Genomic DNA, 24,735 nt, shown 5'->3' with positions numbered 1-24,735 from the left:
CCTCCATGCCACAGGGCAGTCTATATTTAAACTCCTAGGGTCCTTCATTTGTTCAAATTCTAGCTCAAGAGACAGACTAGCACAACTTGCCTTACAGCTAGAATATAGCCATTCCTGGGTCTCTGTGAGTGACCAGGTCTTCAGGCTTAAACCACACACATGCAGGCAGCTGTGTGGAAAGTCTCAGATGCATCTTCTTTTGTATAAGATGATGCATGCCATTAAATCACAAAACAAGAGAAACACTTTGATTGCAAAAAGTTGATAAAAGATGCAGTGATTACAGAATTCAGAACATGGGGAAAGGATTTCTCATATATATCATTTCCTAAGAAAACAGTACATTCTGCTTTGCCAGTATATCAGAATAAAGACTCCTATCTAGTCAGCCTGAAAGTTCAATCAGTATCCAACTGAGCCAGACACAGTTCTTCTGGTATCTTAAGGAGAAAGTAAAGCCTGAATTATATAGTAAGACAATTAAGCACATAAAGGAAAAAATCCCTTGACCAATTCTAGCAGCAAAGTCTAGGACTTCAAAGAGAAGGACGGGAATAGAAAAAGCTTTCCAAAAAAAGAATTCCATGGGGTACAGTGACCTAGTTAGAGAAATCTTACTTCTGGAACTTTTATTAATCCTCATTTACTCACTCACAAAATAATATAAGTTGGACAATTAGCTTCAACAGTGTTACACTCCTGACTGATGACGTATCAGTGAATAAAATAGTTTTTGTGAAGCCTGTATTCTTTCAAGGAAGAGATAAATACACAGGTAAAGATACAAGTCAATAAAATTTCACATAAAGGCTATATATGTGTGTGTGAATATAGATATATAGATATAGATATATAGATATAGATATAGATATAGATATAGATATATTAAAGGAACAGAATAACTCCATAGATTAATTAGGGAAAATATCTTTGAAAATCAAATATTTAAGCAGAGATCTAGATGTAAAGAAAAATACTCCGTGCAAAGATATGACAGATGAGTGATTTGTGCTTTGGGCAGAAATGGAATTAGTATGCTAAATTAAAAACAAAAATCAACATGAAGGCAAGTTGAATGAAACGGCAGAGAAAGGAAGACAGAAGTGGAAAAAGTTCTCCACAGTCTTAGTGACACATAAGAGACTTGGGTGAGTTTTAAATTTTCATATGCCCAGTTAAGGGAACATTTTAAAAGTTCCTAAAAAATTCTTAATAAGAAGTCAAGATTGGCAATCTGGAGACCTTTTCCCCACCAAGAATTTTCATGTAATTGTAACAAAAGGCCATTAGAATATCTGGGTTTTTTTTCTTTTCTTTTTTTATACAATGAATTAGCAAGGTCTGATGTATATTCATAGAAGATGATTGTAGTTACAACTAAGGATGGTAGACTATGAGACAAATCAAAAGTAGAAGCAGGAATAACTGTACTTGTCTACACTAGCCAGTTTAGGTGATGCTGAGCACCAGAAGACTGTGAGAAGTGTTTGTTTTGGGGGGTTCATTAATCTAACAGGACTTGCTGATAAAAATAAAGATTGGTTTGAGGGGGAAAAAACAAAGGATGACTTGCAGACTCTCACTCCTATCAGTTTGACAGACTATGATGCCACTCTGAGTTGGGTTTTGATTTCTTCTCAATTTGGAACTAGAGTAGTTTTGAAGTGGAGACCAACACATAACTATGGTCAGGTCATTAGGTTTCCTTAAATTCACTTTCTAAGCACAAGGAAACAAAGCTCATACTACTTTTTCTGATTCAAGATGTTAGGATATTAAGAAGAGATAGTTCCTTTTCAGAAATTATTGTTTGACAAATTATGCATGTTCCTGGAATTGTTTGTTTGTTTTGCTGGTGTGTGTGTGTGTTTGTGTGTGTGTGTGTGTGTGTGTGTGTGTGAGAGAGAGAGAGAGAGAGAGAGACAGAGAGACAGAGAGACAGAGACAGAGAGAGAGACAGAGAGAGAGACAGAGAGAGAGAGAGGAGGGAGAGATGGAGGGAGGGAGGGAGGGAGGAAGGGAGGGAGGGAGGGAGGGAGGAGGGAGGGAGGGAGGGAGGGAGGAGGGAGGGATGAATCAGAAGTTGCTGCAGGTAATGACAGAAATATTCTTAACTCTTTACATTATGGTTTCTGAAGCACAGAATTTGAGAGCTCAAGCTTATGATGAAAAATTTTTATTTTATATGATTTCTGCCTATGGCAAAGTCCTGTTAGACCTTCATGCTTAAATATTCCCAAGTTGTCATTTCCACCTTATTTTGCTTTCTTGGAAGGGAATAGGTTTTAATTGTGCGGACGGAGTAATGACAAAATGATCAGTAAACACTTCAAGAATCATTACTAGCTCTCTCTCTCTCTCTCTCTCTCTCTCTCTCTCTCTCTCTCTCTCTCTCTCTCTCTTTCATGTATGTGTTAGTATTTATACAACTGTGTATACGGTGGTACATATATTCATGTGCATTTGAGAAACCAGAAATCAGGCTTTCTGTTCATCTCTACCCTGGAGACAAAGTCTCTCATTGAACTGGAACTATTCTGACTGTGTGGCTAACAAGTGAGATCCCAGGATCCAGCTGTCTATGCCCCTTTACTGCCAGCATTATAGGCACACACGGACATGCCTGGCTTTTATGTGGACGTTGCGGTATGTTCGAATGAAGGTCCTCATGCTTGCATGGCAAACACTCTTACCTGCTTAGCCGTTTCATCATTCTGCATATACAATGTCTAATGTTTGTTAGCATCCTTTCGAAACTATACTTATATGAAATGAGCAAAGATTCCTTAACTTGCCATAGTTTGGTAAAGCACACTATAGAAAAAAAGTGCTGAATTCTGTTGAAAACATATGCTGCCATGTTAGCAGCCATTCTTCTCAAATTAGAAACAATGCAATCAATCAATAGGATGATTCACAAGTAAGCACTAGCATCGTGTGTTTTAAAATAAAGGAAAAGAAAGAGCTGCAGCCACATGCAATCATGTAGACAAGCCTAACATGTTTACAAAAATATGCAGACTGTGGTTTCATCTGTATAAAATTCAAGAGCAAGTGAATGAGTCTGTGATGATAGGCTTTATGCTTATTTGACAAGGAGTAGAAGTCGACTAAGGAAGGTCATTGAAAATGCTGCATACTTCCATTAAAGGAATGTTACATGCATAAATTTTGATACATACCAATTCAACACATTACAGATTTAATATGAATATACTTCATATGACAAATGCCTTCTATAATGTATATATAGATACAGAATGTACACAAAGATACAGAATAAATAAAAAATAACAACAATGTTCATTATTTTGTTTGTTTCGAGACAGAGTTTCTTTGTGTAAAATCTCTGACTGTCCTGGAACTCACTCTGGAGATCAGGCTTGCTTTGAACTCACAGAGATCCTCCTGCTTTTGCCTCCTGAGTGCTGGGATTAAAGGTGTACACCTGCCACCCAGCTTATAATGTCCATTGTTTGTGAGTATTCAAGTTAGTTGTGCCTAAAATATACCATATCAACTGATGTATTCTACTGTTATTTGCTTCAGACAAAAGTATGTATAGATAATTAACTTACTATAATGTTATAATAAGTTATATTAAAAGTTTGCTTCCTTGGAAATATTTCAAATGAATATTAATTAATAACAGAATAATAATAGAAATGCCTGAGGACATGGGACTGGACTAACAGCTTCCCGATTCCTCCTCAGCATTTTACACAGGAAAAGTTTAGGCAGGGTTTTTATAACTTTCCGGTGAATTCTCAGAACCAAAGGAAGCGAGAAAGTATGTTTCTCTGTGCAGAGGTAACTGTGATGAAAATTATGTTGACTTATACTTCATATCCCTACCAATAGATTGCAGAAGCATGTCTCACTGTCGCCTTTGCTCTCCCACTCAGCCTTTACGGGTCATCTGATTTATCTTGCCATCATTCTGAGCAATGGGAGAAGCTGGAAAAATTTCCTACAGACTCTTCCATAATTCGAGGGAAACTGAAAATCCTCATTCTCCTTAACTCTTTTTTTTTTCATAGAAAGACAATGAAATGACTGCATAGATTTTCCCGTTTGGTTTTATTTTGGCAAATGCTATAATTGAAAGTGTAAAACCAATCAATGACACCTCTGGTTAAAATTTATGTCTCAGAACTATCCCAAAGGAGTAATTTTTGAGGAATAATATGCAGCCTTCAATTTTCTTTATCACAGCTGGATATGAACTTAAATCCCCTGGCTGGAATTTAACTACCCAAAACCAAGCACCAGATGGCTTATCTTCACCTCAACCCGACAGCTGTGTCCTGATATGCACAGTTGGTCTTCACATTTGAATGACAATATTTAAATGATAACATTATGTAATATAGAAAAATGTGTTTGGGTAGCATTGGTCTTGAAAACTAGATTACATAGTTGCTCTTAATAGTGAAAGCACAGCCTCAATAGTAATTCACATTCCTTCTACTTGTGTTGATGGGTCCTGGCTGGGGATAAGAGTTTGCAGCCACATGGAAACATTCCAGTGCCATTCATATTGTACTAATTTGTCAGTAATGATTTTTCTGGGTGCTTACCATGTGAGACTTTCCCTTCACATAAAAACCAGCACAACAGTTTCCATTCTGAGGCAGCAGACTCTTAAAATACTGTGATAATTAATAGATAATACTTCCTGCCAGGAGGGAAGAATTAAAAGGTGCTTGGTAGAAAGCAGCTGCTATAGAAATACCCTATAGTGTCTGGATGTTATTGTTCATTTCTTAGTGGAATTGTCATTGCCATCAGATCAACAAACATAACAAATACTAAAATTCGGCACTTAAAAAATCTTTGTGAAGGGTGAATCAAAGAAAATATTTTGAATATATTTCAGATCCTTGAAAAATTGACACATTTCAAATGTAAGATGGATGACTGCATATTCAAGGTCTTAATGAAATATAGAGTGGCAAACTTTTTACTTTACAATTTTACAGAAGTTCCCTCTGAAGCTGCTCCAAAACATTGATGTATGCACTACCCTCATGATGCAATGAAAGGTAGGCATAGAGGCAAAGGGAAAATTGTATTTTATAAGGCATTTCCTCATAAAGTATAAAGTAGGCATGTTACTAGTTAGAGTTACTAGTTAGTAGGCATGACAATAAACTTCTATAATTTCAATTCTTTCACATGCAAAATGGCAGCCTTAGATATAATTGTATGTGGAATGTTTTCTCTAAACATCTTTGAACCAGAAAAAGGTGCTGTGAGTATTATTGCTCTTTGTTCTCCCTGGGCATTCAATAAATAATACTCCAGTTCCTCATCAGTGTCTTGAATACACTGACATGTGAATTAAGGTCTGGCATGCCCCAGCCTGAATATCATTTCATAATTAATAATGGTGAAGTCAGCGTCTATTCTTCATTTTGAAGTTTAAATGGACTTCTAGGTCCAATTCTAGAATTTAACCATTTACCCATTTAGGAAAGACAAAACAGAAACAAAGAACCCATGCCATTTGAGTGATTCAAGCTACTAAAAAGGAAAAATGCAGGTGAGTCTGTCCTACCTGTTGTAAATAGTTTATCAGTGAAATTATTCATGAAGTAGAAAAACCAGCATGAAAGTAATGGGAACTGGAGATAGAAACTGGTCATATGGGGCAGAGACCCCAAGGCAACCATTCCATAAATGTCCTGAGCAGAAGCTAGAAATACCAGGAGACAGTTCTGGCTCCTAGTTCTTTGTTATCCCCTTCCTGGAAGCTCTAAGTGAGGACATGGCTAAAACTGAGAAGAAACATCTAGACACACCATGGGTGAGCAAATGGACTGACCATCTCACCCCTCTTCCCATTCCTTGTCCCAGTATCTGCCATTAGTCTATAAAAAGCTCCCAGAGCAGCAATTAGGTGGTACCCCATTTCCTGGACCTGTAATAAGGGGACTCTGTGTTGTTCTTCCTCTTAAGCTACCTATAAGAAAATACTTCTTTCTAAATCTCATGCTCTAGGGTCAGTGGGTTTCATGCTTCAAAATTATGAAACAAGAACCCAGAGGTCAACAACACAGAGGAAGTTTTGTGTGATTGTGAGCATCTAATACCCTAATTCTCAAGTTAAGACGTACCTGAGTGACAAGGCCTCTGTCAAGCTCAAAAAAAACACCAATTTTTCCTGTTTCAAAAAGGAAATGTAAGAAAGAGACTGAAAGAATATCTTCTGGTGATATCTCTTAGTTCTTTCTTTTTTATTTTTTTTACTCCAGCTAACTTAATCATTAATGGTTCATCATTCAGAAGTTGGTTTTCCTCTTTAGAGGAAGACTCCAGGAATTAATAGGGGGACTGGGCTCTTAATTTTTGCAAAGCCATGGTTCAACACTAGTAATTACATCACTAGGTATGTCCTGAGACAACTGTGAGCAACACCAGCTTTGCACTAATAAGACTAAGGAATAGGTCAACTCCAAATACATTTTTATATCCAAAGCCAAAATTGTAGTCCTTATCCCACATCTCCTCCTAAATTAGATTGTCTAGTCAGGAAGACCAATATCAATGGTAGCTAAGCCTTGGTGACAAATGCAGCTCTCCTCTCTCACAACACACATGTAGAGCATTTCCAGCTCTTGTAGGTTATTCCTTCAAAACTATGCCTCCCTCCTTCACTATTAGCACCCCTTTCCAGCATCCCTTGTCTTCCTCTATAAGTTCTATTTTAATAAGGACTCTAGGATTTCTCCATGAAATTTAATCCTGGAGATGAAAATGGGCCACCCCAGAGAAGTCCAATCACCAGAAGGAAGGCCCTCCTTCTAGGAGAAAGACTATCTCCAAAGGCAAAGGCAGATTTCCTGGACTTGGTTTCAGAGTTTTCTTAAGTTGTGATATGGTTATGAACAAGGCAGAGACAGAAAGGAAAGTTTTTCTTTCTTTAGTTTGGGTCAATTTTGAAAATTGTCCATTTCTCCTCATATATATTTATCAATTTTCCAGACATACATATGGCACAATTTTTCTCTTAATAGGGGCAAAGATTCAGACCCATAGTCAAGCCTATACCCAGAGGCTTCAATCACACTCCAACATAATACGTGTTTGTTTAGTAGTTTAAGTAAGTCTCAAGTCTCCTCAAAACAGGAATTTTGTCTGTTTTGTTCGATACTGTATCCATAACATGAAAATAGTCTTAATGTAAATTAGACACCTAATGTCTATTTTGACAATAAGGAAGTAGAGATGGTTGGGAGAGTAATAGAGACAGGAAGGCAGGGGAGAGAAAGGAAGGAGTGGGGAAGACAGATACTGGGAAAGAGGGAAATATGAGGAAATAGAATGATGGGGAAGAAATAGACAAAAGGGAGAGGGAAGGAAAGGAAAAAAGCATGGATAAGAGAAGGAAGACAATAATTCTCAGAGTTTCTGATAGCACAGCTATTTGGACTATAAAATCACCTCTCTCATTTGTGTTCTGGGCCTGCTTTGGGGACTTGGAAACAATAATGACAGTCAGCAGTGTATGAAAAGGAATGTCATCATATATTATAAGCTCCTTATTTTCCAACTCTCTTGTCTATACTTTTCTTTTATCAGCAACACAAATATATTTCACTTCAAACAAATAGATTCCCTCTGCAGCTTTCACTTTATATGTTATAATTTAGCTGTTTGAAAATGATACTACCGAAAGGTAAAAGTGCGCAGTTGATTAGCTTTCATCACTAGGAGCCTACTCAATTCCAAATGAATCTTCATTCATGCTCCACACTTTATTTTGCTACTTACTGCCCATTTTTTATGAAACTTTCCATAATAAATCTTCAAATGAAAACCCTCTCCAACTTCTATTCACCAATTCTATTCAAAAGACTGCTGCAATATTGGCAGGTGAATTTTATTGCTCCAAGAGAAGATCAAGACTATTGGGCATTAATTCCTCCATTTTCCTTTAATCTTTTCTTCTCAAAAATAACTATCTTATCTCCAAGGGAGAATTGCCATTTTCCTTTCCATTGCCCACTGAGTGCCACAGTCATAATTCTGATGTGGAGGGAGGTTTCTTTGATTCTTAGGATCTAAATAAGATTGATTCATAATCCAAATTTACACTCTGATGAAGTCCAAAGTCCTTTAAAAGTTTCTAGAAACTTCAGTGAATAAATCCTCATGGTTACTTATGCACAGAACTTCTGTTGTTGCATATGGGCTCCTATTATGTACTACACTGACTTAAAAGTGAGATGAAAGTCACTTAAATTAATAGTTTTTTTAAAAAGAAGGACAGGGGGGAAATGTATTGTAAGCTTTTCTGAAAGGGCCAAATGATATCTTTTTTACCAGTGAGAATAAAATAACAAAAATGAAATCTGGTCTTTCCCCATGCTTGGCTTGAAGGTGGCTGTAAGACTGGAGCATCAGTTACAGTTTTATGGTCAGAAAGAAACAAGGAATTCTGAAATGTTACAGCAGCTCTCTATACCTTGTTACTTGTCAAAAAAAGAAAGAGAAAGAAAGAAGGAGAGAGAGAGAGAGAGAGAGAGAGAGAGAGAGAGAGAGAGAGAGAGAGGTAAAAACCTATATATGGAAACCACCTGCAAATCTACTGGCATTTGCAACCGAAAACCCATTAAGCTGATAGAGATTTCAGAACTATAAGTGGTAAGTGGTATTTCTAAAACTGAAATATAATGAGTTGCATGTAAAATAATCTTTTCTTTATATCATTCTATGATCCACTGGGTAAGAAAAAATTATCTGTAGGTATTTTCCCACTTAATTCCTCATCAATCAATGGATATAATTTAACAAATAAAACATCACTACAAGACATTGTTACTTTGGAGGTTTACACTTATTGTTGAATTTCTTTTCTTAAAAAATCATATGATATTAACATTTGAAAGTGATTTTTAAATTGGTAGGAAGATGAGAGGAAATCTGTTCCGTTAGATTAATGGGTCATCTTTAGGAAAACATCATAGCATCATAAACAATGGCTATAAAAGCTGGGTCTACATATAAAATTATCTGCCTTGTTGTAGCAACTTTATTATGCCAATGACCTTTTACAGGGATTATGCATTGAAAAAATATTGCACAAAACTCAGTTTGAGAAAAAAATCATGTAAAGATCAGCAAACTGTTTCACTATCTCGGTCATTATATACCATTAAGATGACTTTACAGGTTAAAAAGTCAAAAGGAAGTGTCTGGTTTGAATCTGCTACTATTGACAAATGGTGTATGGGGGTGGGGGCATAACCCAGAAATATTATCTCAGAAAGGAAGAAAACTCAGTCTCAGAGAATAATAAGATGACATTTCTGTATAATGACTCTAATTACAGTCAGAATATACAATCAGGTAACATTAAGTATTCCTGGATTAACAAAAAGAATAGATTCAAATTAGAAACACTGTTACCACTATGCTTTGACACTAGCAAAACCATTACTTACGGGTTCTGAAACTGACAAGAGCAAATGCCAATCAAATAAATAACCTGTATTTAGACAACCCAGGTAATAGTTCAGTGGGGACTTCTGCAAAAGAAATTATTATTTCAATGCCAAGTCACGCTTACAGCTTTGAACAAGTAGCAAAACATGGGCATGTTTCTAAAATGGATTTCCCAGCAGCTGCACAAAAGCCGGAGGGGATGGCTTAGTGTTTTAAGCCTCAGATTTGAAATACCTAGACTCCCTGCAAACTACAGCATTAAATCCTCTGTAGAACCACAGCTTCAAATGCTATCAGGAAAGACTCAACTCTCCATCCTTTAGAGACTGATAAATTGAAAGCCATGAAGTTCAGCAGAAAAGGAGTGGGATTTATATCTGCCTACAACTACCACCCATCAACCTTCCACACACACACACACACACACACACACACACACACACACACACACACACACACACACACACAAGATAACAGTATCTGTAGGTAGCAGCTTTTAAGGTTCCACTGGAGATTTTAGTCTTGGAAAGACTTAAGCATTCAGAATCCAGAAATCACGAAACTCTGGTAGGCACCAGCTTCCTAAACATTAGCACTAACTTTCCAGACAACTCAAAGTGAACTGAAAATAGTTTCAACTCCCATTTAATGCAATCAAATCCTACATGCTCACTTTAAAGTGCATTCTAGGTATCCAGGCACCCCATAGGTATATATGCATTCTATAGTGTCTGCTCCCTTCAGACACTAATTAATAGATATTTGATAAATGCTAATTAAAATGAAAGCATATTACTTAATTATTAGAGTGTTCTTCTAACTCTTACCTCATTCATTAAAGTAAGAAAGAGCATTGTATCTCCATATCATTGATGAGAAAAGCGTACTTCTAGAAGATTAGATGAGCTTGCAAGAGCTGCCAAGGAGTTACCCTCAATTTTAAAATCTGGGTCTTAAGGCCTGAGATATTTGTTAAAAGAGTATTTTCCTTATCAATACAGACATTTTACCAAACAGAACTTTGTAGTGTATTCTAATCTTGAAGAAAGATAATCTTATAGCTAACTTTTAAAAATCAGTAGCACTATGTATCTGTTACATATAATTAACTATTGAAATTAGAAAGTGGAGTACATACTAAGAAAACTGTGGGCCATTTTTGCTAGTCTACTGCACATCATTAACAGATGTCCATTTTAGTATAGAGGCACCTCAAAATCAAGCAAAAGGATCCAGTTACATTGAGACACAAAGAAGTATCAGATCTAAACTATTCTCCAAAGACTAGCTGAAAACAAATAGTAGTCATACAAAAGGAAGCCAACCATATAAAATGGTTTAAGGTCTTTAGGATGTAGCTGTAGTGCTTGTACTGATTAGACAAAGTGAGTTCCGTGAGAACTACCATAGATGAGCACTACCACAGATGAGCACTACAATGACTGAGCACTACAGTGACAGAGCAGTACAATGGCCACTGCAAGCCACCAAAGAGGACAGATTCTTTTGAGACTGCATATTATTTTAAGTCTCTCTCTCTCTCTCTCTCTCTCTCTCTCTCTCTCTCTCTCTCTCTCTCTCTCTCTCTCCCTTTTTTTGTCAAACCACAAGACCAGGTGAATTTCTCTGACAGGACTTTGAGTTCAAGTAAGGAGAGAATTCGGAGAGAAGAGTGGACACACCACACTGGGAGGAGATGTCAGCAGTGGGAAGAATGCAGTGGGAAGAAGGCACAGCCTAACTCAGCTTGCTACCAAGATGTTGGACTTTCCTTCCACCCACACACATTGACTAGGCCAAGGAAAGGAATTTGAGGACGAGACAGCCTGAGCCAAATTAGTGACATTATTAAGGACACTATACAAGTCCAAAACATGGGTAAAGGTTTCTTTCAGCAGAATTGTGCTTGAGTGTTTTTACAATGAGTGTGTGTGTGTGTGTGTGTGTGTGTGTGTGTGTGTGTGTGTGTGTGTTTGTCTGAGTGATCATGTGACAAAGTTACATTCCTTAATGGATACAATTTACAAGGTTTCAAGATTAGAAGAACTTAAAATTTAAATAAAATTTCTTTCCAGCTCAGAGATTTGTACCAACTGTGTGTTTGGGGGGATGAGACAGGGGTGTCAATATAAAATCCAGTCTACTCTAAGGGAAGATTGTTTATCTGTCATTTTTAACATCCTTGTTTCAGCTGTCCTTAGGAAAAATAAAATTTTCGACACTAAAAGCTTTATCAGCTTTGAAGTCTCTTGATTCTCAGCAGGAAAGGCAAATTAGATCCCCGGGGGTGGGGGGGTGGGGGGGTTCCCCATTCTCTTGTTCCCTTAAATTTGCCTGTCTTCCTGTCTTGCCTCTGCAAGAGTCTGGGCTCTTTCAGCTGAAGGAATTCTATCACCTAAAAATGAGCTGCAGGAACTGAGACCAATTTTCCATGTATTATATTTTATAATTTCTGAAGGCGTGTCTCAGTTCTTTGAACTTATAAATAACAACCCAGGTGCTACGGAAAATTAATTCCAAAGACAATAAGTGTTTTCCTTGCTTTCTTATTCTGTTTCATCCATCTTTCCCATCTCACCTAGCATGAGCTTTATGCTCATTAGCACAGCACAAATAGCTTGGTCCTCCTCCAAAACCCCATAGAAGGATCATGTGTCGTTTCTTTTTAATTACACCTAACTTTTTAATGGCACTTCCCTGCCTGGGGATAATTCTAGGCTATCTTATGCTGTTTAAATTGCAGATTCAGTTCCCATTCAATAAGAACCTTGAAGATTTTCTAAGCCTCACAACTCCCATCTAGTTCATATTTTACCAGTCTGGATAGATTTATAGATGCTCTTTAAAATTATGTCTTCCTTCGGCTACATGGACAGGCATCCCGGAGTCCCAATGGGATTACGGGTCCATGCTCACACATCTGTGCAGCAACTGAATTATCAAAATGAGCAGCCGGTACCATGCATGTAAGGCTCCCATTTCTCCTTTTATTCAAACATTTATTTAGTACTCAGTGGTGCCAGGCACGAAGATAAAATAAAATACCTTCAGCCAAGAATGGAGTTAGCCTTCTTGGCTGGAGGCGAAGAGTCTGCACTTCAGTGGGCAATGGAAAGGGTATGTTTCTATTTGCCCAGAGTGTCCTTTCCTTCCAGCTCAGGGATTTGTAACAAAAGGACGTCCTACAAAAAGCTGTGGTGAAGAAATGATGTGTCCAGCATACCTCAAATGAGTCTGGTCCTAAGCCAAAGCGCTAGGCCTAGATTCAGTGATTATTTTAAAGTTTTGAGGAAGTACGGGGCATGAATTAGGTTGGTCCTGCTTCCTACCTTTAATTTTCATGGAAGTTGGCAAATATGGAAAAGTCAGATAGCATCTAACAGTTTTCTGAGGTTCCTAGCTCCGTGCCACTCAGGGTTGCATAATTTCACACTCATTTTCTAAGAGGTCAAACTACCTTTAAATGCCAGCCAAGAGGTTGACATTATACTTTAGTAAAGCACTAAAAGTATGTGTGTATTAACACATCAGCACATCAGCACAAAAAAGAAACAAACAAACAACAACAACAACAAAAAAACTAAAAAGAGCTCCTCAGAGATGACCAGTACAGAATCAGATCACCAACCCTAAAAAAAAAAAAAAAAAAAAAAAAAAAAAGAAAGAAAAGCAGAAGAATAAAACCTCCAAAGGTCAGCAGACGGCCTCATCTCGCGAGACTTGGGAGCGTTCAGGACGAGACCAAAGAGAATCACGTATTGGCCGAGACCTTTCTCGCGCGCTGCTCCGCTGGCCTTGTGGCGAGCTGGGACTTTTCTGGCGCCGCCCAGCTATGGCGCGGAAGTTGAGCCGGTCCTTGTTGCTTCTCTTGCCGTTCCTGCTGGGGGTCCCTCTGGCGCAAGGCTTCAGCCCCCTGCCCCTAGTCCTCAACACTTGGCCTTTTAAGAACGCTACGGACGCAGGTGCGGAGCGGCGGCCCGGGGTGGGTGGCCGCGCTGTGTGAGCTCGTCTGCGGGAAGCCATACTCGGCCCTGCTGAAGTTAAGGGCGAGCGAGCCATGCAGACGGCCGGGCCTCCCTGCAGTCTTCCTCCTGCCTCGCTTTTCTCCATCCTCTCTGCCACGGCTGCATGATAGGTTCGGGTATATTTATTGCTGTCCTGTCACAGTCAGGACTGTGCTTCACTCCTCCAGTGTCACCTGCCTTACTTCTGTGGCACTTGGCCTTATGCCATAATGTTTTCCATCTCCCACACTCCTTGTGAATGTCTCCTGTTCCTCCAATGAATGCCCTCTGGATTCCAGTTTAGGAAACAATTGGTCATTTCCCATGGACACATTTATATTTGATCCATCTTGCCATGTTGTCCCTATCACTTGGAATGGTAGCTTCCAGCCTTGGTTATGCCTTAAAATTACCTTTAGAGTGTCTTGCGGCTGTACCTTACAGCCCCCAACCCTGTCACATTTAACGTCTGTGGGTACAGCTGGTTCCAGAACTCAGTGCAGGAAAATTTGTGTGTTGTGGGGCATGCATACGTATCAGAAAGTGAGAAATCAGACTGAGAAAAAGACCGCCAACCATAATGAAACAAATAAATAGTATACATAGGAAGTCCAGCATCGTGTACAGGGGACAGTTCTGAGTAGGTTGCCAGTATTGAACAGTGGCGTTTCTAAAAACCAGCCTTCAAAGAATTACACAGCTGGCCTTTCAAGATGTAACCCCTTAATATGTGCATGTCCACAGAACACCAGGGAAAAAAAGTGACTGCTTTTGAAATGGGGCCACCTCTGAAATATATTGTGTGGCTGTGAATGAATTACTTTACATCTATCCATTTCTCTTGAAAATGATAATTATAATTGAAATATCATCTCAAAAGCTGCATGAAGATGAAATTTATTCACCCATGTGACATTTGCTGTTGTAGTACTGTGCTAAGACTTGCTGTGACAAGTGTTGTCAATGAAGTGTTAGTTATGTATATTTTAGTAATCTAATGAGTGGTACATGGTCATAATCCCAGCTCTCAGGAAGCTATGGTAGGAAGATCCTGGTTTCTAGACATGCTTAGATGATGCTGGGCTTGGGGTAGACAGCAAGACCTTATCTCACAAACACATGAGGAAATTTTAAGGCTATAATTCAAAATACTTTTCTATTCAACTGTCTCCAAATAGTTTCAATTATCCCTCTTAAAAATGACATATTTGTTAAAGAGAAGAAACAGTTACTGAAAAGTTTGTGGTTTGGTTTGGTTTTGGTTTTTTGAGACAGGGTTTCTCTATGTAGCTTTGACCAGGCTGGCATGGAATTCACAGAGATCAGCCTACCTCGGCCTCCCAAATGCTGGGATTAAAGGTGTGTGCCACCACCACCCAACCCTACTGATAAGTTTTTAAAATATTTACTTCCCACTAAGAGCCAAGGTCTTTGAATTCTTCATAGTAACTAGTGATATAATTTTTCTGTATCCTTCTAATTCCTTGCAGCCCTTTTATACCATTTGATAAAAACAAGCTGTTAAAATTTCAGCTTCCCAGTACAACTGTTAAGAAAAGAAAAACTTAAGTAGGCCTCCCCAAATGTTCTTGGCTGGTTGCATTTCATGTCGAAAAAATGACTATAAATAAGCACTATTGGAATTTAACAGCATGGCGGACATTAGTGTCTGGAGGGACTGCTGTGGATGCAGTTGAGAATGGCTGTGCTGTCTGTGAGACAGAGCGGTGTGAAGGCACTGTAGGCTTTGGAGGAAGTCCTGATGAAGTTGGGGAGACCACCCTGGACGCCATGATCATGGATGGGTAAGAATACTCTTCAGGACTTGTTTTGGTGCTTTCGTGGTGGGCTTATGAATTAGTGTGGCCACTCTTTGTTTGTAGAACTTGTCTTTTCTAAACACAGAGTTAACAAAAAGAAGGTAGGAGAGAGGGAAGGAAGGAAGGAAGGAAGGAAGGAAGGAAGGAAGGAAGGAAGGAAGGAAGGAAGGAAGGAAGGAAGACCAAACTGTCACCTTAATTAGATTATCACAGCAAAGTTAAGTGGTTAAGTAGCTTTGACTGATGAGAGCCCCAAAATACAAAACTGTGCCCCTGACTCAGTAATTTACATACTGCCTGCAAATGCTGTGGTTTCAGTGACCTGAAGCCTAAGGGCCTCTTTTAAAAGCCATGTTTAAAATAAGGAGTTGAGATAGTCAGTAAATTGGCTTTCTGTTCTTTAATTTTGTCTGTGGGAATCCATGAACTTTATGGGTTGTTTTCACGGCTGTGGTAAGATGGAGTTTAGCCTTCAACATGTTGCTGCTTAGAGAGATGCAGTTTTTCTGTTCAAGCACCAAGAGAAAATAATCAATCTTCCGGCATTGTTGCCTTACAGCGCCACCATGAATGTGGGAGCAGTGGGAGACCTCAGAAGAATTAAAAACGCCATCGGAGTGGCACGGAGAGTCCTGGACCACACAACACACACGCTTTTAGTAGGGGACTCAGGTATTTTGAAAACTACTTTTTGTGGATACTCAGTGTAAAAAAAAAAAAAGAAAAAGAAAAAAAAAAGAACTCAATGTGAAGTAGAAATCAAAGGAGACCCAAGTTCAAATTACACCGTTTTATTTCATCTCTGGTTAACTGGATAGGTTACTGCTAAATCTTGCTTTGTCTCTAAGACTGCATTTTAAGCAATCCGTTGTCATCTGTCCAGCTGCTGCTAGTAAAACAGGGTTCACCATCGGTTTTCGTCCTAAAGCATTTCTGCAGGTATTAAGCAGGAGTACTGCCTATATGATACAGTAATGCCAACAGGAGATTCCTGTGACAGTGTCACGTGAGTCCTTTCCAAGTTCCAATGCATAATCATAGAGTCACCCATGATAAAAAAATTATATTAATAATATGTTTATGCATCAACCTTGGTAGGCTTGGGATAGAATTACAGACTCTCCGAAAAGGATATGTTGTGGTCTTTGGAATCCATTTGTCTATCTGGTTCTTTTCACACTAGTCAGAGCAGTAGAATTCTGTGTAGATGTGAGATGTGTGCTATGAAAGGCTGCGGTTTCTGCAGGGTAGAAGCGAGAGACGGTGGAAGTGAGACAGTAGCAGAAATGGGCACATAGCCCAACAGGTCTGGGATAGAAAGGACAAAGGGAAGCTGCAAATTCAGCAATCAGTCCCTGTATGTCCAAAAATTCCTTTAAAAGCCTTGTGTGCTGCCCTCCTCATATATCTTTCCATATCTCACGTGAGAGACAGCTGACCCAGAATGCCTCTAGTACATGATTTTGCTTAGAAAGGAAAAAAAAAAAATGCATGAACTTACACTTTTCTCTTTCATCTCCAGCCACCAACTTTGCTGAAAGCATGGGGTTTACTGTTGAAGATTTGTCTACCACCACCTCAAAAAGTCTTCATTCAGAGTGGGCTTCTAAGAATTGCCAGCCAAATTTTTGGAGAGTATGTATGCAAATTTGACTTTAAAAAGTAAATTGAAAATGCTTAGTGATCCCTGGGGTTAATGACTTTGGCTGTCTGTCAGTAACTAGTAAACTCAAAGTTTGCTGTGAAGAAAGGAACAGATTCTAATAACACTGTTTCACTTATATTCTCTTGGAACAAAATCTAAAATGTTTCTTAGATACTATCCATGTGAAGTATATTCAGAATGTTGCTCATATAATTGACTAGAAGACTTAAATAGGTGTCTAGTTTGTCACTAGTGGGATCAGTGTTCTTTACTAGGAATTTTACCATAAATCAGCTTGATGTTGCCACACAGATTTCTTTTCTGTAATATCTTAGTCTCTAATCTGTTTCTTCCTTAGTCCCTAATTAGCAAGGTTCTCATGGTTTAGCTCAAAAAAATAAATTCTTAATAAAACAGCTGAGTGGGAACCTGGTGTGCTAATGTTAGAAGCTATGAGTAGGATGAGCAACCCTAACTGGAAATCTGAAGTCCAGAATGCTTTCAGTGCTAACACAATGCCACAGTACAAGTTCAAAGGGCCATGCGACTCCATGTGATGCATCGCCTTCCAACCACAAATACAACTAAAAGTCTATACTGCTGTCTTCGACTAACCATATAGATAGACATAAACCACAGGTGAATTTTGTGCTTAGTCTTCAGTCCATCCACAAGATATTTTCAAGAACATGTAAAAATTCCAAACTCTGAAAAATAGCCAAAACACTTGTGGTCTTAAACATTTCAGATAATGGGTACTCTTAAGGGGTACTCAACCTGTAGTAAGTTCTTAGCTAATATCAGTCTGGTCAGACAACCTAAATTTATTGGTATATTCCTTTAATTTAATATTTAAAGGACTCTTAGGCTCCTGCTTAGAATGGCTGCAGCCAGAGGGATCCAGTCCATGGCTTGCAGGGTCCATGAAGCTGAAGAGAGCTTCGGATGAGAGGTGTGAAACACAATCTCATGAAAAACTTAAAACATGACATTTTCTGTAGCATTGTTGTGTTTTCTTACAACTTGAGTGAGCAGTTCTCAAGTGTGAATGTTGTAGCTGACATTTTCATGTCTCTGTGTCAAAGTTGGACACCTTAGAAACCTAGATTAAAAATACATACTTTTTAAAGCATGTTTTGCTTGAAATCTCAGGATTTGTCATCTAAGAACCATATTGTGACAGGTCAAGGTCAGTCTGGATACTTCTTTCTTTTAGATTAATATATAATTATAAGGAAGTCTTTCTGTCTGCCATCATGCTGAAGATTGTATGCATATAAAAATGGCACCCATTGACTTGTTCTTTGCTGTGCATCCATCTACTTCATATTATGCAGTTTTGAGAATTTCCAGTTTTGACTTAAGATTAATCTCACTTCTGAGCTCTGAGTTACTGCTGTCTTTGTGGTTTCTCACCACTAATTGGCAGTTGTACACAATTATTTGCCAGTTCCCAAAACACCCTTTTTAACCAAAAAGCTTGATTCTTGTTTACAGAGAGTTACACCAGATCCTTCAAAATACTGTGGACCCTATAAACCATCTGGTAGCTTGGAGTGGGCTATTTCTGCCCACAAACAAGTGGATATCCATAATCATGATACTATTGGTAATTCACTTTTTATGAAATTTATGTATTATTTTAATGACCTTCTATAGCTCATATTCATGTACCAGAAGTTAGCTAGCTTTCATTATTTTAAATGTCAAGTAAATACCCCCTTCTTATATGTATCTTTCTGTCACTATATGTACATGCACATATATAAGTATGTAATGAGCTTAAACACATGCAAATTCATGTTGTTATTGCATAAATGTAAATATAATTTTGTCTTATCCTCTATATACAGTTTTGTAATTACTTATACAAGACACCAAATATCCAGTGACTATTAACATGTAGATTATCAAATTGTTAATATTTAATGCTTTGGTTATTTCATGTAATTTGCTATATATATAAAATGGCTTGTAATAATTTTTCTAAGCTTTAATATTGTCAAGTTCTCTTAATCAAAATGAATGATTGCGGGGGTTGCCTTTGAAAATGTACTGAAAGTACCTGGTAGATTTGAAGAGTAAGAATATGAGATATTATTTTTTGTCCCATGACACTATGAACCAAGTCATTAACATAGTATAATATCACTGATATAGTTTTCAATATTCTTACATTTTCCTTTTATTCTACCTGTAATTAATGAGAGAACATACTTTATTTTCTTGATGGAGTTGGTATGTAAACTCACAGTACCATAGACTTGAAGGATTATAAACAACAGAAATTTCTCACAGTTGTAGATTGGGAAAATTCCAGGATGTAGACACTGGCAGATTCCTTTTGTGTTGAGGTCCCATTTCCTGGCTCATAGGTGGCATATCTAGTTTTCTCTGGTCTCCTATATTAATCATTACACTCATAGGTGGCATGTCTGGTTTTCTCAGTCTCTAGTATTACTTGGTAGGGCATTGTCCTAATAACCATCCCAGCTGCCCATGGTCCCCTCCTAACTCCATCACTTTGTGAAGATATATATTAGAGGGACACAACCCCTCAAAGTACAGAAGTCATCAGCAGATCCATTATTTGGTTATATTTAAGGGAAGCATTGGATACTTACATTTTTTTTTTTTTTTTTTTTTAACTTCTAGGCATGGTTGTAATCCATAAGACGGGACATGTTGCTGCGGGCACATCCACAAATGGTTTAAAATTCAAAATACCTGGGTTAGTGTTTCACCAAGTCCAGATTTCTCAAATATGTATCAGATGCAAAGCATTATATTTCAGGGCTTGTGCAAGGTGCCTATATTTCAGAGATAAATGTGAGAGAAAGCTTGTTGTCATGGGTTAATGGCAAAAGCCAGCACTACAGCCAGTGTCTCAGAGTTCAACAGTGTCAGGGGTTAGTCTGGCACCTGAGTAGCTAGTGATGTCAGTGAAGTGTAGGTGGAGGCCTGAAGACACAGGACTAAAGGGGGCATGCAGCCAATGGCACAAGTGTATACAAGTAGTACCCATCAGGTTGAGGGCTTCTCTGGCTGGAACACAAGTTGGAGTGCATGCGTGTGCATGCGCACATTGGCATGTGTACAGAGTAGTGTGTGGCAGTAGTGAAGATTAAGACTACAAGTAACCGAAGCCTGATTTCAAGGGGTAAGCTTGGAAAGTTGTAGGTTTGTGTGGATTTGTTATTGTTTTGTTTTGTTTTTAAGTAGAAAACAGGCATTATATAGATTTATTAAAAGGGAAACTGGTAAAAGTTTGGCACTTTACATAGGAACAGTGTAAGAAAATAATTCAGAACGATTCAAGTACTGCTGAAATTGAGAAAGGTGTAATGATAGAACAGTCACTGAAAATCTGGGTGATCTGCTATGACAAACTGAAGACAAGTTTTTGCTTAACATTTTAATTGATAAGTAAAAGGATGTGGTTTTTGGAGTATAGCATGATATTTTCATAGATATAAATGTGAAATAGTTAAAACAGGCAATTCAACTTATGCATTGTTTCCCATGCCTTTCAAAATCTATACTCTTAGTGGGTTTTACACATAAAATGTATTATTATTAAATATAGTGTCATGTGTACAACAGATCTCCAGAACTTACCCTCCTGTTTTAAAATAAATTCCTTTTCTGCCAGCCAACATCTCCCCAACCACCCTCTCTCTACTACTGGGAAATCAGTATTTTAATCTTTTTCTATTAATTCAGATTTGTTGCACTGCACATCTATCTGAAAACAGTCAAATAATTAACGTAGCTGTTTGAAAACTAATTGAAAAACAAACAAAAATGCAGTCTAGTGAAGAATTTACTTAAAACAGTAACCAGTGGTGGTGTGGAAACAGCCCCTAATTTTGAAATAGTTCGTAACATGATTTAGTTTACATTTGGTTTCCTATTCTAACATTTTGTGTTCTGTACAAACAAAGTCGTGTAGGAGACTCACCAATACCTGGAGCCGGGGCCTATGCTGAAGACATGATTGGGGCAGCTGCAGCCACAGGGGATGGTGATATACTAATGCGCTTTCTGCCAAGGTGTGACTTCTTACCTTTGTAAACTTTAGAGATCCTTAGAAGACACGGTAATGTCGGACACAGATGATTTTTGTAGCGTGTTGTCTGGAATTCATGTGCACGAGAGTCTTTCGTGAAAGTTTATGTAAGGCTTTTTTTTGGTTTGGGGTTGATGTTTTGCCAGTTAGTTTGTGGTCATTCCCTCGAGTCATCATTATTTTGGGAAATAAAATGTGTCTCACTGTGCTTCCCAGAGGAGAATGCCTACTATCTGCTTAGTTAGTTGATGCAAGGCCATAGTGCAGTGACTGAGAAAAGTAGACAGTGGAGTCACTGTGGTCAGTTGAAAACTACAACTGTATGTTTGGAACGTGCAGTATTCTCTTCTGAGATTACAGCTTCTTTCGTCATGCAAATACAACCTTTATTTGTGACTTCTGGCTCTTATTACTAAAGTGACAGTTACTCAGTCAAAGCCCAAAATAATAGTCCTCATCTGAAATTAATAGTGGATGAGTTGAATAGATGACATTGTAGCAGGGTTTGCTTGCCCTGATAGGAATTACAAACCTGTGACAGGAATTATTGACTGGTGTGCATTCATAGGTATTATACAAAATGTGGCAGTATGCTCGCTCGTTTCAGATTTTTCTCACATCAACTTAGCTTAATGTGGAGTTAGTGTTAGTGTTCTGATATTAAGCTGTCACCTCTGTCTAAATTAGCTACCAAGCTGTGGAATATATGAGAAGAGGAGACCACCCAACCACCGCTTGCCAAAAAGTGATTGCAAAAATTCAGAAGTATTTTCCAAAATTCTTTGGGGCTATTATATGTGCCAATGTGATGGGAAGTTATGGTAAGTTAGAACTATGTTTTATTTGTGTGAATTTACTAGTGATTATAAAAGACACACACTTCTGAATACCTGAGCACGTGATGGGCTGTGTTCTATCTAAACAGGTAGTTTGCAAAGTAGGTTCTGAGTGAATGTCAGTGATGAGCTGTTAGTACTGTAAAATGTTAAAATATATGCTCAAAACCCTGATTTATTTGACTGCTGGTAGTCATGCTCTACTTTTGGGCTATCAGTTCTTTTGCATCTGTCCTAAAAGTTTAGCTTTGGCTGGAACACGTGTTGACAGACTAATTTAGTCAAATGCCCTGATTAGAGATGGTGGGGACAAGTTAATCTGCTTTACTTCTTTCTCATTCATTGAAACATTTCAATCATTTCGGTCTTCTTGGCTCAGAAGAAGAAAAACTTTCGCTAGCTAGTAAGCCAGAGAGGCAGGCAGAATTATTCTGGCAGTGCTTGGCATGTCTTCCATTCTGGTTGCTTTCCTTTCGAGCCAATCACAGCTGCAAAACATTTAAGGTCAACCACTGCTGACTCTTATCACTGCGCTTTCAAATAGAAAACCTGCACAGCTTCCGATCAATAGAGCTTATTAGGTTAGACTGCTCATTGCTGTTCTTTGATCTTTTGCTTCCCACAAGTTTGTATTTGAAGAGCTCGTTTAAAGAATTCCATATTCTTTTTTAAGTTGTGAGATTTAAGAGTCCAAGAAAGTTATGGGGGTGGCTTTGTGTATGAAATAAGGCTCTTTCTAATGATTACCTCTTAACAGATAAGCCATAGAAGGACCAAATTTACATTTAGCAGGGTAGGAAGATACTAATTATCTTACTCTATGAATTAAAAATTAACTATTTCCTAACAATGGTAGAAGGACCTCTCCCCCTGCAGGTGTATGAAGAGAAGCTAAACATAGACAGAAAGCATATTGACAAATAGCTCTTCTTGCTTTCTGTGAGGTTAAAAGAGCAGGGAGGGAGGGAAACAGTCGTGTAGGGGAAGGGGTTATAGATAAGAGAATGTTCTAATTGCTAGGGAAATAAGAATTTTGAGAATTTCTTCTAAGAAAGGATTGCAAGAGTAAAATAATTAGTGACAGCAGGTGTATGGGGGTGCGAGGAAAATCAGCTAGTTGTCTGGTTTTCAAGGGGTAAGTTAAGGGCTGGAGAAATGACTTGGAAATTAAGAGCACTTGTTCTTGTATGTTTGGTTCCCAGCACCCACAAGGTGACTCACAGCCATCTGTACTCCAGTTTCAGGGTGTCTGCGTTCTTCTGACTTCCTTGACACCAGGCACATACATGCAGGCAAATACACAAATACCGTAAAATTTTAAAGACTTTATTACCACCTTGTTCTCTTCTGTGATCATTAACTACCACTATGAAGGGCAACATGTAGATTATATATGTAGATATGTTATGTTGATGCAGGTATGCAACAGCCAGTGTCTAGGCAGATGATATCTTTATTGGTTCTGGATACATGCCTCCAATAATACTTAATTGTCTCTTTTTTTTTTTGGCTTAAGGTGCTGCTTGCAACAAACATCCAACATTTACTCAATTTAGTTTCATGGTTTATAATTCTCTACGAATTCAGCCAACTGAAGAAAAAGTAGACTGCATCTAATCTACCGTGTCTGTTAGCATGTGTTTTTAAAGAGGAGAGAAACTAAAGCTAGGAAAGTTGCTGACTGGCATCATGTAGTAGCCTTCATATATTTCAAGTTCATGTGTAAGCTAACTGTAAAAATAAATTATGCAGCAGTGACATTTCTGTATCTACATTCGTGTTTATTTATTTTTGTTTAAGGTCTGTTTCCCACTTGAGAATGAATATGTATGCATATATGATGTGAATTTTTAAGCTTTAAATGATACTTGAATTTCTAATCAATGTGGCAAGAAACAACTACACTTGGGATATATTTTCACAATCCCATTGTAAATACAGTATGTGTATTTGAGTACTCAGCGCATACAAGCATGCCAGGTCCAGGGGACATAGTAACACTACTTCAGCAGAGTCAACATAGCTGAGTTTCTGGAATTACAGTGATATGTCCCTTACAGCTGACCATTAGGTTTTCCCTAATGTTCTGTAAGCTCAAAGCAGGAATAGTGCTGTTCAAATATATGGCTTTTCTTCTGTACATTATGGTAAGCGTTAGTTGGTTTTCTTTGAATTTCTCTTTGATGGAACACTCAGTAGATGAAAGTTATTAATCCATCGACATCTCTGATCTTTGGGCAACTCATATTCAATATCGATCATTTCTTTTGAAAATCACTTAGGGAATTCCTTTTTTTTTAATTTTACTAATGTCTTGTGCTGAGGTAGGGGTTGCAATTAGAAAACATTAATAAGTGTGCTGATTAGCTTGGCTTTCTTCCAAATTTCCGTATCAACTATATGAATGACAAGTACAGAGACATTTGTATTTCTTAATATCTCAAGATTATTATTTACTCCAAAATCATCATTTCTTTAATCTGTAGGCATTAATAAGATATGTTGTATTGTTGTCAAATCTTACTACTGTTTTGTTTTTAATATACACAACTTGGTATTTACTATTTGTTACCTGTGGAGAATAATCCATGTTATTTATTCTCCCAACATCCTACCTATCACAATTATTTGGGAAGCCATGTTCAAAATAGCCTCTACCAGTACAGAATTTTGTGGACTTAAATTTGAACCCAATTTAATAACAATGTTTCAACTACATGAAACACTAAATAATTTTAGCCCAGTTTAGTAACAGTACTTTTATAAAGGAAGAGTTTGACATCAGAAAAGGGAAATAACTAGGCTATTTCCCCAGAGGATTCAGGTGAACTCTACTCAAGTGTTTTGTATGTCCAATGTAGTAGATAATGAGAAAACTATTAACCTCAGTCTGTCATTAAAATTTTGATAA

At 38.0% G+C, this 24,735-nt stretch overlaps 1 protein-coding gene across 1 annotated transcript; it reads left to right on the top strand.

Moving 5' to 3' along the window:
* Nucleotides 1-13,245: 13,245 nt before the first annotated feature.
* On the top strand, nucleotides 13,246-23,596 carry Aga (aspartylglucosaminidase). Its single transcript, XM_027391058.2, has 9 exons — nucleotides 13,246-13,412; nucleotides 15,106-15,259; nucleotides 15,834-15,946; nucleotides 16,797-16,909; nucleotides 18,417-18,528; nucleotides 19,575-19,650; nucleotides 20,864-20,971; nucleotides 21,676-21,809; nucleotides 23,341-23,596. Exons 1-9 carry the CDS (start codon nucleotides 13,283-13,285, stop codon nucleotides 23,439-23,441), a joined length of 1,041 nt encoding a protein of 346 aa, XP_027246859.1. The 5' UTR covers nucleotides 13,246-13,282; the 3' UTR covers nucleotides 23,442-23,596.
* The last annotated feature ends 1,139 nt before the right edge of the window (nucleotides 23,597-24,735 follow it).

The sequence above is a fragment of the Cricetulus griseus genome (assembly GCF_003668045.3).
Source record: "Cricetulus griseus strain 17A/GY chromosome 1 unlocalized genomic scaffold, alternate assembly CriGri-PICRH-1.0 chr1_1, whole genome shotgun sequence".
In the NCBI taxonomy this organism is placed as follows: Eukaryota; Metazoa; Chordata; class Mammalia; order Rodentia; family Cricetidae; genus Cricetulus; species Cricetulus griseus.
Note: the sequence above shows the minus strand (reverse complement) of the source record. Positions and strands in the feature narration are given on the sequence as shown.